General features: G+C 38.7%; 1 protein-coding gene across 2 annotated transcripts in view; it reads right to left on the reverse strand.

Annotated features, from left to right (window-relative positions):
* The window catches only part of DDX10 (DEAD (Asp-Glu-Ala-Asp) box polypeptide 10), a 184870-nt gene that overhangs the window by 108441 nt on the left and 54994 nt on the right, over positions 1-21435 (reverse strand). For both annotated transcript variants that reach the window (XM_014966204.1, XM_014966203.1), the window contains exon 14: positions 15282-15744. In XM_014966204.1, coding sequence (XP_014821690.1) covers positions 15282-15744 — 463 coding nt within the window. The remainder of the gene's footprint in view (positions 1-15281; positions 15745-21435) is intronic.

Raw genomic sequence — 21435 nt, forward strand, 5'->3', positions numbered from 1 at the left:
TACTTATATTATTATTGTATATGCCTTTTGGTTGAGCACTACCTTCTCTGAAATTTGCCTAGAAGAACAAACAAAACCAAAAACCCCAAATCCCTTCCCTCCCTGTAAGTAATTAGAGCTAACATTGAGCAATAGTTGGTGGCACGAAGACAACTTCTGCCGCTCCTGATGCACAGGGGGCATGCACAGAAGTTCAAGCTACTAACTATAACCACTTACACTGAAGGAAAACACACATAGGTTGAATAACCCAAAAAGGATGACTTGTTTTTTCTTAAGTCTAGCTACTCATTACCATACACAGTCATAGATAACATAAACCTTATCCTCCAGCACCTCAACCTACATCAGAAGATAAACAGGATCACTTACGTTGCTACAGCTACTCCTGAGAAGCCGTTCAAGAACACCTACCATTGTAGCCTGGGATGAACAAGAAATCTTTGCATCTGGCCTTGATTACATACAAAAATGAGCTCAAGATGGTATCAACTCATTCTCTTTCCAGAAAATCTAACGACCAACATTTCAGAATAAATACAAGGCTGGGAGAGTCGGCAGATTTATCTTTCTGCACAAAGAAAAATGATTGGTGAGAAATTCTTTCTCCCGAGTCAGCTAACTCCTGCATTTGTGATAGAGTCAGCACCGATGGAAGGAAAAACACCACGGAGGAAGTAAGGGAGAAGGGAACAGAAAACGAGGCACAGCTCCCGTACAACAGTAAGTTTATCCTATAACCATCATATGAAATACCTACAATACAAATACTGCCTGAGAGGTGTACCCTGCTTCTCTGCAGCCTTTGCTGATCGCCTTCTAAAAGAGCACATCTTCCAGATGATCACAAAACAAAACCCCCAAAATTTCCTGTTATGTGCTGGTACTCCTAGCTGAGACAGTAAGACATACCACAAAAATTTAAATGTTAATTGTTAGACTCTTGCCACTTACATTAGCAAAGTTAGCCCCATAAAAATATGTGCCGAGTTCAGGGACTCAAGAATAAGGTTATTCAGGAAAGATGCTGGAGGTAGAAGTATTTGGGTAACATATTTTTCCTATATATACACATACATATATATTTATGAATGTTATGTGCATGAAATGAAAAATATATAAATTAATATTTTATACAATAATCTTTAGACATTATATGCATTTGTATATATAAAACATATACAGGTTAAGTATGATATGCATATACGTCATATATTTTATTTTTAAACAGTTTAAGACAACCCAGCCTGTCACACAACTTAGTCATGCACTGAATCCTGAGGAACTGATAGCTTAGTAAGTCAGTAAATTAACTCAAGAGAAAAGAAAACAGGGTCAATTCCAATTCATCTCTGATCTACTTGCCGACCATATCCTTATGACAACTATAAATTTAAACTATATTATCCTCGCAATCCTATTAAAGTAGGAGAAGGATGCAATTTCATCAGATAGAGTTTGACATTCAGATGCCCCAGGTCTCACAGCACAAGCACTGAATTTCTATTTTGTACCAAGTCCTTTCAGGCTGTGAACACGGCGAACGCAGTAGCTGTACGCTCCAGCCGGATCTCAGGAAGGACGGTTTGAAAAGGCAGATGATAGATAGCCCTAAATTGCTCTCGTTGATGGATTTCAGCCCCTCGGCTGAAGGTAAGAGAACAGCGAAAGTCTGTCTAAAGACAGTGAAACTCAGTTATAATTCATCGATCTGGGCAGGATAGGAAGTCCCGCTTTCAGAGCACTCCAAAGATAAAAATCTAGAGCTTTTCCTTGTTAAGATATACAAAAGGAATACATAAAACAGGAAAGGATAAGATCAAAAAGCCTGAATGCACTGTTCATACTCACATTGCAGGTTATCATGGGACGTAGGCTTTGACCTTCAAGAGTTTTCCACCGTTTTGCAAATGCAAGCTACAGGGGCTACAGACACCCAGTTCACAAACACCAGACATAAATGTACACAGAACTGCTCAATGAATTTTAAGCAACCTCTGTGTAACAAAAAAGAATATTTTCACAAAGCATGGAAAATGAGCTTATAACATGTACTCAGAGTAAACAAACCAAATACAGCAAAATAAATCTGTTACATGTTCGCAGTTAAAAATAATAACCTAGGTTTCTCCCACCACCTTAAAATTTCCTTAACCGCTATATAATTTCTCATGACTGAAGAACTTGAGTCACCCCACATTAATGTCACTAGGCTCAAACACACAGCTATACTTGGGAAGAACTTCATGTCGTCCCTATCTGAGCAACTGGTTTGTTATTATGCTGAGCCACCTCATAAAACATTCCCAAGGTAAGCCCTGGTCACCGACATCTGTAAAGATACTTTTGAGCTTTGAGAGCTTCATACCTCTTTGCAAATATATTTACGGCTTCCAGCAATACATTGCACTTTTTCTGTGAATCACAAATGCCCGTCACATTTCAAGGAGGATGAAATTCTAAAGGAATTGATCAAAAGTGCTGAAGAGAATTAAAAATATGAAAGTTTGGGTTTACTCTTGAAACAAATTCAGTAGATGTGCCACTTGGAAATTAAATACTTACATTTTACTGATTTTCATAGAATCATAGAATGGTTTGGGTTGGAAGGGACCTTAAAGACCACCTAGTTCCAACCCCCCTGCCATGGGCAGGGACACCTCCCACTAGACCAGGTTGCTCAAAGCCCCATCCAGCCTGGCCTTGAACACCTCCAGGGATGGGGCATCCACAACCTCCCTGGACAACCTGTTCCAGTGTGTCACCACCCTCACTGTAAAGAATTTCTTTCTAGTATCTAATCTAAATCTCCTCTCTTCCAGTTTAAAACCATTACCCCTTGTCCTGTCACTGCACTTCCTGACAAAGAATCCTTTTCCAGCTCTCCTGTAGGCTCCCTTCAGATATTGGAAGGCTGCTATAAGGTCTCCCCAGAGCCTTCTTTTCTCCAGGCTGAACTACCCCAGCTCTCTCAGCCTGTCTTTGTAGGGGAGGTGCTCCATCCCTCTGATCATCAAGATCAGATCTACATCATTTTGTAGCAACATTATTAGCCTAGCTCACAATTTTGCTTCCCCTTACCCGCCTCAAACTGGAAAATCAGGGTCCTCCCCTTTCTTTTGGCATGCTGTTTCCTGTGGTACTCCTACCCAGGTACTGAGCTCTAGGTTACATCCCAACACAACCAAAGTCCTCTGGAACCCTACACAAGTATCACTGAAGACTATTTGAAATGCATACAAGGAAAAGAACGCTTTGATCAATAATCCAGCTTTTAAAGTTTGAATATTTAATATAAACATTAACCCGCTGAATATGTACCTCTACAGAACATCCATCTGAATCTATATTTAATCTATTTTTGATAGAAATACTTAAGTGCAGATTTGAGCCTTCCTGCTGCAAAAATGAGAACTGATTTAGTTGGAAATATGTCTTTTAGAAGCACTGAATTTCTCAGATTAATAACTTCAGGAAAGAGCTAATAATACTGTAGCTGTAAAAGCTTTATTTACACACAGTCATATGTACATAAAAATGTCTTTAGCTAATTTTTGTGAATTTGGCCTAGTTTCCTCCTCACATTCAGACTTGAGAGCTAGAAGCAACAGTATTTTAAACCTCCATTTTAAACACCAAAATCCTTGCCATTAACTCCCTGTTATCTAGCTGGATGAGTACCTTCAGACTTGCCATATAACCTACCACCTACAGAGTTACCATAAAGCCTTACCTCCAGAGGTGACCCAAGGAGGCACAGATATTTACTGTCAGTGTAGCTCAATCTCGTTAGTGGCAGAGGCCAAGTGCCCATGGAAGGAGCTGTGACTGGCTCCACAGAAGCCCCAGCCCTGCAGTGGCAGCACGTTGTCCCCCTCCCACGGGGACACAGCCACAGCCCTGCACAGGCAAAGACAAGAAACTAGGAAAAAACCAACTTATTTCCAGTCTGTCACCTGCCTCACCCCCACAAAACTCCAACAGCCCAAACATTCTCCTCCCTAAGTCCCTCCTCCTTCACCATAAGGGGGTAGTATCTTCTTAGACATTCTTCTTATCTAACTGATATATCAGTTGCTGTATCAACTTGGTAGCAAACATCCTGCACCAGCAGAGAATGTGCCCTTTTCTAGATTCCCTCCTATGGTTCATACAGGAACAAAAATCAAAAAGTAAAATAAGATCTGTTCCGATTTACTTAATATCTTTTTTCAAGAAAATATCTGAGGAATTGCCTGACTGTAGATATTATGGCCAAGAAGTTCCAGAACAAGAGAATATGCTGGTACAGAAACTCATCTAGCCAAAGACCTATAGAAAAGAAGGACAAGCGAGATCAGTTTTCAACTACATCAATTACCACCCACCCCAACTCCAGCACAGCGTGGATGCCAGGACAGCCCTACCCATTTCAGAGACCACAGCACTTACACGACATTGAGGTGAGTACGTAACAGCAGCATCATTTGAAATTCCTTTTATCTGTTACTTCAGCAACTAAAGCCAAAGTTGAAAACAACATGCCAAGACTTGTTTCATTTGAGATGCTCACACTTGACAGACTCAATCTAAAATTGCATTTCCGTTCTCCCGTGTTTTTTCACTAGAATAATTCAGCATTTCTCATACCACCATTTACTTGTTAGTCTGTTCTCAGTTTACCCAGTAAATATTCCATTATAGCTGTCTTAGTTTTAATCATTAGCAGCTGTTCTGCATTACATCATGAAATGTTTTAGAAGACTATTACTGCTCATAAGTGCTTAAAAAGTGTCCAGAGGTAAAATAAAATATGAAGATGTTATTTTTCCAACTATAAAAGAAGATTAGCAGTAACAGAGAAATATCAAGATTGATTAGCTTCAATGACCCACTGAAAAATTCAGCTACACTACAAAGAATAAAATACTTCTTGAAAATGGAGAGAAGTCAAAGTAATTTATGCTTTAAATTTCCCACATTAAAAAAAAAAAGATTGGAAAAGTACAGCCACAAGAACAAGAGTGGCTAATGAAAACATAATATTTCCTTGGCTTAGAGTAAACGCTGATCTTGAAATGAAAGAAAAAAATTACCTTCATGTGTGGTACATAAAACTTTTATTTTAAGGCTTGCCTTGTTGAGCTAATTATAATACTTGAACCAGCAAGGAGCAGAAATTTTACTCAAGTTCAGTCAGCCAAAATATTCAACCTTCAACTCCCACACCACCCTTCACATACGTAAGGAATTATGGGATGCCCTCCAAATTACTTGCAACATTTGATAACATTCAGTAACAAAGTGTCCCTCAACTAAATGCTGCCTTAATTTGCATTTGCACATTGCATTTTCAATTTATATCATATCATTCACCTCCTCCATAACAGCATCACATTTTCTTCTCACATTCTTCCCTGTGCTAAAATAGAGTCTCTCTTGCAGGCCAAAATAATATTTACTGGAATGCTTTTATTTTCAGCTGCTGTCCTCTTACTATATCTTCTACTGCCTTTATTCTTCAATCTCATACTGACCTCTTCAATGCAACACAAAAAAATTACTTAAAACCACTGGAAAAAGTTCCTAATAGGGGAGGATTTTGAATCTCTTCATTCCCTCAGATCCAAATAGGATGCATTTTGAAAGATGCACTTAAGCAAAATTCAGTTTTGGCATTCAATACAGGAGCAATAGAGTAAAATATCAGGGATATGACATCCAGGGAAGTCAGACCGGAGGACTGCTTCCCTTTAAATGTATAAAATATATACTATAAATATGTATATTTATATATACATAAGATATATATACACACACATATATATGTATATATACATATATATAATACATATCTATATATTTATATTTAAATGTAACTACTGTAGCACTAAGGAGTTGTAACAAAGGAGAGTGGAGCGGGGATCACATACCAGGTGAGGAGTCAATACTCTACACTGTGGTAGTCAGCAATACACTGACACATATTTAAAAAAAAAAAAAAAAAATCAGCGCAAAATATTAGTATAGATTTTCATGAAACGTGATGTTAAGAGAGACAGGAATCTGTCAACAGTATCTTACAGGCTCCCCAAGGATCAGGCTGGAAAGACGCCTCACGCGTTTGCCAGCCCTGTACAAAACCGGCCTCTCAGTTCTGGTCTCTCACTTTATCCCTCCTTTCTCCCTTCAGTCCCCTCCTGACATCAGTCCCAACAGCTTCTGTCACAGCTATTTACAGAGTTTTCTTTTACAGCACACCGCCTTCTTCCTACACTTTTTCTAGACGGGTCTAAGAGCTGTATGCACTAAAAACACCGATTCAAAATTTGTGTCCTAAAGCTGGAAATGAGTATTTCTCTTTTCAGTCCACTAATTGAAAAATACACTTTGCATCAACACTCACTGACCTACCACAGTAATAGCACCTCTTGATTTCTGCTTACCAGTCATTATTTTTTTGTTATCAAGTAATTCTTGCATGTAGCATACATATTTATATTGCAGATGGTATACTTATTTTTTAAAACTACCATAAAAATCAATAGATAAACAAGAACTTATTTATACTTTCCAGAGAATATCGTTGGGGAAGCTATTGGATCAAAAGCTAGAGAAAGTAACAAATTACTATGACCCACAGCTGCTGAATAAATAATAAAAAAACCCCCACACTAGTCTCTTATCTGAGACTCTAAGATTACTCCACAAATGGCAGTGAAACACCATGAAAACAAAGACTCCACATTTTAACTTCATTCTGCAAATATACTTCCCATTTCCAATTCAAGTGAATCCCAAATTTCAACCTGAAGTGAAAATCTCATTTAACAGGACATTAGAAAACACTGTGAATACCTGTCTTGCAAACAGAGTACTTGTCCCTGAGCCAGGACATGTAAGGAGCCAGGATGTGTTCTAAGAAGATGCCCTCTTCCCATGCCCAATCTCACATTAACTAGACATTGCAGGAAATAACAGCAAGAATTCACAGTGATTTATTCTTCAGCAGAGATGATGTAATTAATTCTAGATCAGAGCACAGTTCCCAAAATGCACGAGCAAACCGAGGAATACCCGATTCTGCAGGCCCAAAGCAGTGAGTTCCCATGGCTGGACCCTAACAGAACATCTGCCTCCTGTGTTACAAGTCCACAAACAGCTGTGGATGAGGTACGTTTCTGGCTTTCAGTTTATCTTAATGTAAACAAACGTCAGATGGAAAGGCTGAAGGCAGCTGTTAATATCCATTTTAGGATTATCAGCTTGTTCTTCTATCTCCCTTTGTTACAAAAAAAAAAGTTTAGGAGTGACATTGGGATTTGCAACCTCCCCAGATAGACCCCCTGCCCTGCATTAATGGTTTTATAAAGAAGCCCAATGCAAGAACATCACTGAGAAGTACAGATCAACAAAAACCTGACTAGTACTCTATGTACAGGGAAGAGTAATAACTGCAAAAATAGTATTTCCCCAAAATTAATGAGGTAGATGCATTATTTCTCCACTAAGACAGCAAGAGACCTACGGAGACAGAAATATGTACTGTCCTTTTATGCTGCTGAGCCTGTCAGCATCAGCCACATCAAGATTTCCCACTGGAGGAACAAACACACACAGAGCTCAGGCAAAGGAGAGGAACAGCCCTGCACTGAAATAAGCAGAGAGCTACCAAAGGAACAGCCTGGTGCAGGTAATGAAGGATGGGAAGACCTCTAAGACTCCCCTGCCAGGCTGGCCAGAAAGCAATTTAAACTTCATTTATTTTTGACTGAAATAAAGCTAGAGGCTGTGGCCTTACCTGTTTTAATTTCGTTTCACCCATTCAAAACAAAGCTCCTTTAAGAGACTTTTATCCCCAGAGGCAGTAGCTGTTTCTCCATTCCAAGAGGGAGAGCAGAGAGCCCAGGCTGCAGAAGGTAAGAGACTCCCTCCCCTCTGTCCCTGCCAACTCTATAGCTCTGCTCAGCTGGGACCAATCAAAGGCTCATGGAAACAAGGACCATCAGCTCCATGGGACCAAGGACACTTTCTGGGATCACTGGCCTAGTTCCTGGTCAGTCAGCAGGTCACTATTTGGAAACTGTGTACTAAACATACTTTTCCTTTCTAAAATAGTCATTAAATTACAATTTGCACGTTAGTGATACTGTACTGGATTACCCAGGGACTCATTTTTGGCTAACAGCTGATGAATCATCATCAAAACCACATTTTTTTCCTCATAATTATCAAATGATTCCAGCTAAAAATTACACAGCTCAGATACGAATTCAGAAGTCTGCCCCAAAATATTGTGTAAAATGTGCATGGGTAGTTTGTTAAGCAATTCTCCAGCAGCAGATGTCTGTATCAGAGAATACATTCACATATACAATAAAGAATAATTCTCATAATTTTAACTACCCACTGTGCTGACAGTAGTCAGGAAACTCCGGATATGTATTTCTTAGTAGGTCTGCTTTATTACTATTTCAGGAAGCAGCATTTCCTTAAAAATTAGTGCTGTATAATTTCTAATAGCATTTCACAATTTTAGCACTCAACTTCTGGAAAATCACTTATCCAAAACCTATGTCATCGTTATAAATATTTCCAATGCCATCACTCAGCAAGCACTCAGGCAGTAATGATTTTGAAGGAAATTGTGGCATTGTAGAATTTACAAATCCTATGGATTCAGAGAATATTGATTACAACTAGGCAGTTTTAATGCAGACTATTTGGCTCACCCTCATCTATGAAACTGCTGCAATATGTTAAAGAAGGCTATAAATCAGCAATTGAGCACAATTAAAACTGTGGGTATTACTGTAGGCTTCAGTAACCTACTAGAAGTATTTAACAAATGGTATTTTAGTGAATCATTTTAGATCATACAGTACCCTAATATTTCTTGAGGTACAAGACCACGCATCTCTGTCATTTCAGGTCTATTCAATCACAAGACAAAGGGTGCTTCACTGAAACCTGAATTAGCACCAGCTCCTGAAACCTGAGCACGTAAGGAATAGTCTGCCCTGTGCAAACCATCAATCCACCAGCAAGATCTTCGCTAAACAACATGTTGAAAACTTACATTGGTAAACACGAGTTTCAAAGTACTTCAAAGTACATATCAGCCACAGAAACACGCTGCAAAAGAGCTTCCTCTCGTTAGGACAGCAAACAATGTGATGCTTCAGCAGAGTGAAGACAACTTGTGAGGCTGCTTCAGACAGCATATGGAATTAAGGATTTTTATTTGTTTTTTAACCCACAGCTTCAGTAACTGAGATAAAATGGTGGCACCGTTCAGGAGTGTGCCACAGTGGTTACTAACTTGTCAACACCCCCCCCTTGCTCCAGTAGACAAGCAGCACATGGCAGCCAGCTGGAAAAGTCACCGACTTGTGAACAACTCCTACCAGACCTGGGGGAGCCTCTCCCGGCTCAAAGGAGAAGGTACTTTTCAAAAAGCTGCAATGAAAACCTTCAAAGCAAGTCCCCTACACGTGGCATCTCTCTATGCCAGATCCTTATTTACAAAAGCAAAAGAGGCCCAGAAGATGGACTATGGATGGATGTCAAAAATATCACAGTTCACAATACTTCAAAAGCACTTTCAAATGTAAAGCTTTTCACAGAAGCTAAGCCCAGGACATCTGAATTATATACTCCATAGCTTATGATACGGAAAGCTGAGATCTGTGATAAGGGCAGATAGTAAAACAGAATTCCTAAATTATACTTTCTATCCAGATCTTAACCATGATTAAAAATATTTAGGACAACCATTTTATGCTGCACACATACCTTGAGATATATATAGCAGCCATTTATTTGAAATATATAGCTTACCAGTAACTCACAGAAAATTTTAATCCTACAGATTTTCCAGTTTTCCTAAATATCACAGGGATTGACACAAGTATCTGGAACATTGCCTTAAAGGTGCAAGAAACTCAAATTTTTACAGCAATTCTCTCATATATTACACAAGTTGCTAAAAAAATAATGGAAATAGGAATCATTAGAGAGAACTCTGAAAATGGATGTGGAGCAGACAGAAGTGAAGAACGATTAAAACAGTATGTGATCTATGGAACTGGTGTTTAAAAATTATTGTGGGCTTTTACAAAAGACCCTTTTTGAAAACCCTCTGTGACACAGTTTAACCTAGCAAGTCAGTCATGAACATTCTACTTAAAAATAATAAAGCCAGCCCGCAAATCTCAAGAGCAGAAGTTGTCTAAGAACACAAAGTTGTTCAAGAATACGAAGAAGTGTTTTTGCTCTGTCCTTTGTGTACCTTACAGAAGCACTCCTGAAAGACAAGACTTTTTCAAATTTCATAGACTATAACTGGACATCATAGACATTCTTAAAAACCAAGTTTTGGTTGTACTGAAGGTACTGAAACTGCACAGGAAGAAAATGTGATTTTCCATCCCTCTGTGGAACGCATTCCCTGTTAGCTGCTGTGCATAAACAGGCTTGAGGTACCATCAGCAGGTTTCATTTCCATTCATGGCTGATAAAAGATATTTTTTCATAATGCTGTATTCTTGAAGCACTTTGGCTAATTGCCAAATGCAGGCCTACTTCACTTGTATGCAAATATTTTGTACTTCGTATAAATCATTACTTACTATAATTCAACTAGAAATACACAAGCACACTGTTACTAGGCTGAGAACCTGAGGCACTTGCGTTCTGTAGGAAGGAAAATTTATGGTATATAATGCATCACAGTATTGACTTTTATTTAACTTCAAAATAAATAACTTCTGTATTTTCTCTGCCAGAATGCTAGCTTTGCAACATGTCTCCAAGGAATAATGCTCCTTTTGTAGCTAGCGGGATGCCCGGAGCAGCTTTCTTCTCTTGGACACAACACACTGCTATTGCAAAAGCAAAGAGGGCTATCCAAAAGGAAAGCAACGCCGCTACCAGAGCCAGCCAGCTCACTCCAGCGCTTCTTCCCTCCTTTGGGCATTTTCTCTCTCCCCCTGAAGAGTAACGTGGAGACAAAGTCACACCAAACTAATATGAAAGTATAAGAGCTAGTAAGAGCTGTTAAGAGGAATGAGAAGACGCTTGACACGGAAAGATTAAGTATATAAACACAAGATTGTCAAGAATCTCTCTCGTAACATGGAACAGAGGGAGAGAGATTCCATTCAGAAGGAAAAGCCAATGTAAGAGAAGCAATCAAGATGAATCACAACTCTGAAAATTAATTTTGATTTCTCTGGGTGGTAACAAGAGACAGAACCATGATATGCAGGAGAATTTCCCTCAATAGCCACAGTATTAAAACAGCAGACTCTCAAAGAGTCCAGACTAACTCCAAGGAACTGGCAAGTACTATTTAAGGCAGCCCTCTGTAAGCTTATGAGTACTATAGTGTCCCAAGCACCCAGTAAGTACCCCACTTGAAGAGTTTTAGGGGTCCATAAATCAGGAGCAAGGAGGGAGTCACAGCAGTCTTAAGATCTCAGTGATTTAATATTCTCTATCCTAAACCAGAAAATCCTGTAGCAGAAGACAAGTCTGAAAGTACGCAACACGTTTGACAAAATGACTAAAATTTAAGTTCAAACAAAACCAAGAAAAAAAATCCTATAGGCTTAATCTTAGTTCTAAATACACTTAAATTTCAAACTGTATTTAGAAGTATAGCCTTTGCATTTCCAAATGCAACAACCAATTTCATAAAATTAGCATTAAAAACACAGTTTGTAACCAGGGAGTACTTACAGTCTTTGCAACATCAATACTGTTAGTATTGCTAAGCACACTTTAAACAAATAATTTCCATAATGTTAACACAACAGCTAAATACTGCATATCTGCTAATGGCTCTATGTGTATAGCTGACCTTCTTTTTATGCATAAGAACATTGTACTTCCAAATAAGTCCCATGAGTTATGTTACCAGCTAAAAATCCTGACATATTTAAGTAAAAATCATAAATAGGGCAGCTAGTAAGTACTTCTTAAAAAATGAGCTCAGAAGCTCATAACAAAATTGTAGTATCTGCCAAGGTCTTTTGCCTCATCCAAAGTTTTTTTTTTTTCTACGGCAGTGCAGAAAGAACAGATTTTTCTTTTTGTCTGTTCTCACAAAATGACAGAGACAGAGTGTGCAGGCGGCCAAGGGCCACACTAAGAAAGGGAAAGAAGAGTGAAATCGAGCTGCAAGTCATGCTATTAGAGGAACTAACATTGGATGTGTCTCACTTCACACCAGAACCTACCTTTCACTGTCAAGTTGGGTACTACAGATATTCAACAAAAACTAAAATGGTCTAAGAAGTCACACAAATCCCCTTCTACTCCATCAGCAGTTTAAATAATGCCTGCTCTTTTTGCCTAGTTCCCTCCCCTTGTTACAAAGATGGGCAAGTCCACCCCACCAGGGCACTACACCACCACACAGGATACGTGGAGCCAGCCCAACACCTCCCCTTGCTCCATCTTCCACTGGAGTGGCTGGGGAAGACATCAAGAAAAGGAAGCCATGGTGTCTCTAACAATAGCTATTCAAAAATTGAAGCTGAACGTAATGCTCCTGTTTACAAAAACATCGTGAAGCTCAACAATTGCAGTGGGACTGTTTTGCTGTCAACAATAAGCATAATGTAAGAATAGTGAAATTGCAAAATCAGAGACATTAAAAGCATAAATGCAAACCGAATTTAACCTTTGTGGGCATACTCATAGTCTCCCAATTAGATGATCACACATTCATGTTTCCACAGGACATCTGTTTAGCGCACAGAAGAAAACCTCCTAAATGATCTAGCCAAGTATACACTCTATGTTCATACTCCTAGACTCTCTGCAGCAGTCAATACTACTAATTAATGCACTGCCTCATTCTAGAAATACAGCCATGATCCAGTACACTGTAATCAAACTGGTTCCCGGCTCCTCCCTAGGATGCTCCAAGGCACAAGGCACAGCCACAGGAAAACGGCACTCACTGCTGCTCAGTGCTTGTCACACCCCAGAGGAATCAGTTCTTCCTCATTCTTTAGATATGAACTGAAATACCTTAATGCAGCAATAAACACTTCAAAACCTTTAGCCAGAAAATAAACAAATGGGAAAAGAATATAAAAAGCGCTGCAAGTTACCAATTTGTTTTTAATATCCACAAAATGTGGTGCTGAGATTATATATATACACATGAAATAAAAGATGCACGACGCCCAAATCTTTCTATGTAATTTCTATTGTGTGCATTTGTATACCAAAACATTAAAAGATAATACATGGTTAGTGAAAGAAACCTTATTCTATTATTCCTACTGAAAATAAAATCCTTACCTTTAAAGCATTCCACAATATATGAACAATTTTCCCAGTAACATAAGGCAATAAACACCACACTACCATATGCATTGATCAAGACTAGTTCCCACAGTTAGTACACATTTCTGATTTCTAAAAATTACATACCGCAGTACCGTAGGCATTTCTGTAGGAGATTATTTAAAGTATATTTAAGTTCTTAATGATACAGATCTTGACGCTTTCTATTTTTTGTTCACAGCTTCTTAGAAGAATAAATATTTCATTATTACGCCCCCATGAACAAGAGGTGTAAGGTGATACAAGGTCTTCCACACCTGCGCATCGAGTACAAAGCACTAACCCTTGTTGCAGTTTATCAACACTGAATCACAGAAAACAATGTCTGATTTGCCTGAGCATAAACTGACCTATAAATGTTTAATGCTGGAAAACTATTAAAAGGTTACCTAGTGAGGCTCCAAATTACTTTCTAAATCACTGGTATTTTTCATAAAATTTCTTTTGTTCATTCTTCTACATCGAAGTTTCTCCTTTTACCATTTCCTGAACAAAACTTCCCCATTCACTTTCCAACACACTAAAGCAAAACAAAACTGCCTGTGCACTTCAGCACAGATAACTGTGAGAGCAATATGAAAGCTGGGAGTACATCACTTTTTAACGAAGGCAGAAATCCTTTACTCTACTCTGTTTCTAAAGCCGCAATATATTTTCTACATGAAACTGAAATTTATTAAGAAATATAAGCTACTGTTAGGCAGCAGCTGTGTCACAGCAGGATCTCTCAGGCTTAGAATAACAGGAACAGAAAGGTAATTCCGGGAGCATCCTCCTCCAATATTTCTGGGAGAAGATGGGAATCTGTGGCAGCCTCTCACAGCAGAGGAGAGAGTGCAGGCAGCAGTTGGGTTATTGTGCAACTGCTCATCTTCAACAAAGTTAGCTGACAAAACCAGTTTATAACACTTCACTAAAGGGAAGATGCTGCTTATAAATGCAGCTAGTGGGCTGATTAGCATAAGTTCATGACAAGTGCCCTGTGCTGTTAAGTAACAGCACAGAAAAAGAAAGATTTAAAATACCAGTCGGAAAAACAAATACTTTGCTTAACAGGAGGCTCCCCTCGCATGCATAGAAGTTCAGAAAAACATCTTGCTGAAGCAGATGGCTATTTCACTTGGATCCCTTTACTACAGAGATATAGTTGCTAGATAGCAAAGGATATACAAAAAATTCACAATATGCACGGACCAAATCTTCTTTATAGAAATAATTTTAAAAACCTACCCTTACTATAATATTTTATTTAAAGATTAAATGAAAGCTTCATTTCTCAGAACACTAAGCACAGAGAAATCCTGAATTATAAAGCTACTTGCCAAGGAAATGAAAGATCTACATTAATACTTTTAATAAGTCTTTACAACTGTGCTTTACAAGAAGTGCACATACACTTTCTCTCTCTCTCTGATACTGGCTCGGTTCCTAATAGGAAAGGTCCTGTTGAAAGTAAAAATCATGGTTTGAAGGTTACACTACTGTAAAGATCATTTGTTACAATTTGTATCGGGAAGTGGCTCATCATGTATTGCAATTTGGTTCCCAGTGCCATAAACTGCTGTACAGCATCAAAATTATGACTGAAAGTGGCAGCTATTTTAGAGAGGTACAAGCAAATTAATAAGGAATAAGAATTAAAACTGTCAAAACTTCCCAGGTATTCAAATAATGTTATTCATAAATTAAAGCAACTACAAGGATATCCATTACGGAAATAAAATTACTTTCTGCTAATTACATAAAATGATAAAAGTGTAAGTCACACTATTTATCTTTTGGTAGCAGTTTCTGACTTCTGATACATATGGACAACACATCTAGATTCAATCGAGTATTCTGCTAAGAGCAAAATTTTCTCTTTTCTCCTCCTCCATATTTGGAGTTATGTCCAATATAAAATCATTGAGATTCATAAGCCTTACTAAGAGTAAACTTACCGGTGCTGGATTATCTTTAGCTTCCACACCAAAAACATCCCGTCGTTTCACTGTCAGCAAGTCAAGATCTTTAGTATCATCATCGTCATCGTCGTCTTCTTCAAAGAACTGTACGGAGTCTGCGTCTGGAACCCTACTTGGTACAGAAACTTCTTTTTCCTCCTCCTCCTCCTCAGATACCTCTTCAGACTCAGACTCACCACTCTCAGCATCTTCACTGGAAGCAGAACATTCCTCAGTCTCTTTCCTTCTCTCCTTTTCCTTTGTTTTGTTAACAGACACTTTTCCACTGAAATTAGTCCCACATTTCTCCACTCCTTCATTGTTTATCAAGGAGACGGTATTTTCATTTTGCTCTGTCTCCTTCAAGTGATCCATCCCACCAGCTGCCTCATTTGCACAAAGCTGTTTCCGAGCTTTTTGAAGAAATCTCACACGAGGTGCCATTGCAAGACCAAGTGATCTAAAGCATGGAATTAAACAAATAAATTAATCTCAAAGCTAGATACACAAAAGCTAACAAAATTGGAAGCCCTCATTGATGGCTCAAATGATTCAATTTTAATTACGGTGACTCATATTGATACATTTTAACCAACATATTTACAAAAACAATATTTGGACTAAAACCGGACTATCTACCCTGAAAAAATGCAAGTGAACACTGGGAGAGGAAAGGAGATAAAATAACTGAAATCTGTCAAGAACAGCTGCAAATCCTCCCAGGAAAGAAAGCAAACAAAGAACCTGAAAAGCTGTAGACAAGAAACAATTATCTGTGATTCACAGTAAAATATGGTGGAAGAAACACCAATGTAATTTGGTGTTGAAGATACACAGATGTCATGTCAAGGACTGGGAAAGCACTGATCTCTGTCAGTGTCCTTCACTGCTAGAAGCGCGCCCAGAACATTATCCCCAGCATCTCACAGTGATGGACAGATTAGAAAAACAAACACAGTACGGATAAATGACTAATTGCAGAAAAAGCTACGGTAGAGACATTGCTCCCCCAAAGGAAATCTCACCTGCCTGCATCCCCCTGCAGCAAGGCTTTACTTTCATGGTATATGCAAGTAACAGTGCCAACAATACTATGATTTCACCTACTTATTCATGACAATTCAAAGTTGTACTGATACTCTATACACGCAGGGGCAAAAAATAGCCAAAAAGCAAAAATACCATATAGCAACAATACTGGAGAGCATTGCACAGGAACACATCCTCTGCCTTCATCAGATCATTTGACTTCAGCGAACTTCATAAATCGCCTGCTACTATTACACCTGACCCTGTCAAATCCAAATTCAAAAAAAGCAATACTTAAGTCTCATTCAGACTTCATGAGCCTTCCCATTAGGTGAATAAAAAACGTGGGGGGACACTGGTACTGCACAAGGAACACATGGAGAGCACAGCTACATTCAAAAATACACAATATAGTACTGATATTGTTTGCAATACTCAGGGCTTGTACATACACTTAGCAAAGGAGGAAATCATTTAACCAGCTAAAATGGCTACATATATTATACATGTGCAACACACACATGTAAAAGACCAGTCTCTTTTTAATTCCGATTATGCACGGTTATACAGTACGTCTCTCCTCAATGCTCGTTTCAAGTAGAGAGCAGTATGTCTTGTCTTCACCAAACAGCTCTGAGGAAAGAAATCTGAGTTATGTCACAGGAGAAAAATCAAATCTATGCTTCCTGGTGGGAATGTCATTACAAACAGCCCATGAAGCATCCAAACAGTACCACAGAGCGGCAGAAGTGGACTGTAGACCCTGGAGAGCCTAGCCCTGTTAACAGTAGCCAATGGGGTAGAGGAGTCAACAATACAGGCAACCTGCTGAAATAACAAGCAATGGAAGGAAAAATAAAAAACATCCACACCTGTGGTTGAATGAGGCAGTTCTGGTGCTGGCTACAGGTTAAAAACACTGAAAAGTGGACACACCCCCAAAAAGCAACCCCCACTGTTAGGATGAGGAACAAGTTTTTCAATAAATAAAGCCTTAATTCGAATGAAAATTTAAGTTTGTTGAAGTATTTCTGATAACCCAATACTGTTCTTCTACGAACAACTAACAGCATTAGTAAAGCAAATAGAGTTTTATGTAAAAAAATATCAAAGTAAGTTTTTATTCAATGTATATTGCACATTTACTGACAGTGCACTGCTGAGAGGACAACACAACATGTTTGGGAACTGAAACTGGAGCAACCAGCAATCTTAAACTTGCTTCAGAGTTTGACAGCTAACACTAATTACCTTTGCAATGAAACTCTCTGTGTTAAAGTTTGGCCTATTGACTAACTGAAGAAAAAAAATAAACAAAGGAGATAAAATGTTTCACTGCAGTAGCTGGAGGAGATTCAAACCTGGAATTGGGCCTTAACACCAAGCACAGCAAAATGCACAGAAAGAGATTACTGCAACCTCAATGAATGTGCAACCTCTTCAGCAAGGCGATCGAAGAAGCAAAAAAAAAAAAAAATCCTTCTCAAGAGAAACACTTTTTTGCTTTTCCGGATTTCACAACATTAGTCTACATAAAGTATTGCTGTCAACTGTTGATAAAGTACTGGAAGGAGTAGTACTGTACGGCAACTCCGCAATCTGTGGTCATTTCTCTTTCTCATGCAGACAGACATAGACACAACGTACATGGGGCTGCAAACTCCAATTTTATCACAACTTCCCTTCTGCCTCTCCAGACTAGTATCAAAGATCAGGATCATGGCCGCAGAGAAAAGTTTGATGAGGTGAAGAAACTACTTTTTCTCCATGGGAAAGATTAAAAAAGACAAGTCAGTAAGAGCAGCCCATGATGTGGAGGAGACATCAGCACATCCTTTTCTCATTCAGATAGGAAATCCCACCACCAGACTGCTGTTCTGCACTGGTGTCTTTCTTTAATAATTGCATAAAATTAATTATCAGTTAGCATTAGCTAATTTTTCTACACTGCTTAGCAACCCTACCAGCACTATCAGAATTCAATTGACATCTGAACCAAAAGAATTTAGCCCTTAGACTTGGGGGAAAGAGAAGGTGACAAGGTCAAATTTGGTAAGAAAGTAATAGTAGATAAGCTTAAACAGAGTTGTGTACAAATAATACCCAAACACTTTTAATTACAGAACTTCTCAATGAAATGTCAGCATTTGGCGTCATTGCTGCCTCTTTTCTATAGTATATTCCAAACTGAGAACAATTTGGGACAAACACATTTACTACTGCTGGTTTCCTCATGTAGCAAGATTTGACAGTTTCTTTAGAATTTATTTCTTAATCATTTGCCAAATCAAGAGTTCAGTCAAACTAAAAAAACTGGATGTATGAACCGGCTTTTCTTTCCATCAACTAGAAAGGGCAATATTAGTTTTCATTAATTGATTAGATGCCACTCAGACCACAATCCTACTCCAACTGAAGTTACACCTATTCTTTGATTTCAGTGCTAGCATTCACACACTCTTCTGGAATAAGAAAAGTGTGAAGTTTTCTCATAAAGGCAGACAAAAAGCAGTTAAGTTACTTAGTGATATTTCATAAATTCTATCAGAGAACACTAAATCACGCTAACACTGCAATGTAGTCCTCAAGACTATGGTAGCCTTAAAACAGCCTTAAAACAAATTCAGCTGAGAAACCAAATAAACAATCCTGTTTCATATTTTGGTATCAAACGCAATGACAGAAAGACATTTTAGATCAGCTTCTAAAAGCTATACTGAAACCAACAGATTATTTTGCTACTATAAATGAGAGTACAGCTAATTATTCTATTCATCAACAGAAGCGGAGGTGGCCAGCCATCATCATTCCCTAACATTTATCAGGGAATTCATAGAAGTAACTGAACAAAGCACCTACACTGCTTAGGTACCTCCTTCAATTCAAAGCAAGTTGACAATTATTTTCAGGAAATAAGTTAAAAGAATAAAACTCAATAAGTAACACTATATGGCTTTAAGAGGAATACCACTTTTGTTTGCTATCGAACAGGGAAAATCAAACATTAGTTAACATTTTTTTAAATTAATTCAAGTGAATGGTGTATCAGACTTTAAATACTGCCTTTTCCAAGGTTTGTTCATTACGGTCATGCAAAGATCTTGATTATGTTTACATTAAAACGCCAACCTCTGTAAGACCTGGGCATCTAACTCTTTAAAAAGAATGAATTTTAGACACTCAGAGCAAAATCTGTCCTTGCCCAAGACAAATTAAACAGAAAATTTAAGACCCAGTATAATTTTTTCATTTTTAAGTGTCATAAGAGTTCCTAATCTGCACCTAGAAGATTTCCAGCCGTTTTTGAAATATGAGCCAGCTGTAAAGAATCTGAGGTCCCTTCTGCAGAAGTGCTGCACAACAATTTTACACAAGTTAGTGCTTCATCCCAATATTAAGCTACTACATTTACTAAATATAAGACATATTCTATTAGTGAACCTCTTCAGAATGATTTGAACACAAAAACACAGCCCGATGATTTCTTTTAGTGTAGAACAGGTTCAGACAAAGATTTAAAATAGCCTGAAAAAGGTTAAATACTCCCAGAAGCTATTTCAAGAGAAGAAATGTGTATTACTTGCCTTGCAATATACGCTACATCTACATTTAACATTTAAAATGTTTTCAGAAGAGAGGATGAGCAACCATTTGAAAACAGGGGAAATCAAATCAACTGAAGTGACACAAATCTGAATTAATAGGCTTTCCAGATGGTCTGATTAATAACCAAAGCGAACAGAGAAATTGCTTTTGCTGTGTTATTTATTTGACTAGCTAGCTTTAGCCCTCTACATTAAGGAGCTCAAATACATGGTACTCTACTAATAATAACGAGAGCCAAGCTAATCAAGAGTTTATGGGTCAGGATCAAAGAGAAGGCCAAAGAGGATTGTCATGGTTGGAATCCAATCATTTCAAAGACTGAACTGTACCCTTCTTTACAAAAGTAAAAGAAGCCTCCACATTGCAGTTGTAGGCCCTGGTGCTGTTGGTACCCAAGCTCAAAGGGCAACACAGGAAAGCAAAGGCAACAGAGATTTCTAGAGTGTGTTTCCCCAAGTTAGCTGGATTCGCCAACTCTGAGGCACTCTACTGGGACTGCTACTCATGCATATGCAAATCACCTTTAAGGCGAGTGAAGGTCAATAACAGGCTTAGCTGCACAATCAGAAAAGGTAGCTCAAGATCGTAGAAGAACCAAGGATGATGACTATGAGAATAATGACCCTGGCCTTTGAGAGAGGAGATGGCAGCTTGTTCAGAGAGCTGTATAGCAGGATCAGAAAGCTCAGATGCTTACAGGAGTACTTACAGAAAACTCAGAAAGGGATGGCGGGATCTCACAGGTGGTTGAGGGGGAGTTACATGAGAAATGCCCAAACTTTACAGATCACTGGAGAGAATATTAAGGTCTGTATGAATAATACCATATGAGGCTGAGATTAACTAGGTAATAGCATGAGAAACAGAGTCTGGTTACAGGTGCATGAAGACTGGAAAAAACTGGGAAAATGTAATCAGGGACAAGCTTTTTAGTTGGAAGGAGACTGGGGTCTAGAAAAGTAAGTAGAAGTTCAGCAAGAAGGAGGGCCAAGAACCAGCAAAGGGATAACGAGATGTGCAAGGACTGTGATGGGCACTGTCTGGGGGACGTGGCGGGCAGCCCTGCACTTGCTCATGGCAGGCGGTGTAACTCAACTAATGAAACCCCCTGCCCTGACCATCAGTAAGGATCAGGTCTACATCCACAGTCAGAGGGACTGGGCTGAGAGTGGGTGCTTTCCATGGGTCAGTGAGAGGACAGTCAGATGTGGACAGATGGATCATGTATCCAGGTATCACCCATGTCAGACCTGACAGCACCTGCAACCCCCTACTGCTTTGTAACACTGCTCTGGAAGCAAGACTTGCAAAATCAGCTGGGTACTAAGTTGCATGTATCAGACATTTCCCAAATAACTTGGCTTCAACCTCATCTATTTATTCTCTATGTACCAACACAGGGATAAACAGAAAGAAATATACTGCATTCCTCCTGGAAGACATGATGAAAATCACAGAGGAAATTACCTTCCTTGGCAGCCCCTTAGAGCTGTGACTAACCCATCCATCCAACACA

This window comes from Calidris pugnax, unplaced genomic scaffold (assembly GCF_001431845.1).
Source record: "Calidris pugnax isolate Ruff unplaced genomic scaffold, ASM143184v1 scaffold20, whole genome shotgun sequence".
In the NCBI taxonomy this organism is placed as follows: domain Eukaryota; kingdom Metazoa; phylum Chordata; class Aves; order Charadriiformes; family Scolopacidae; genus Calidris; species Calidris pugnax.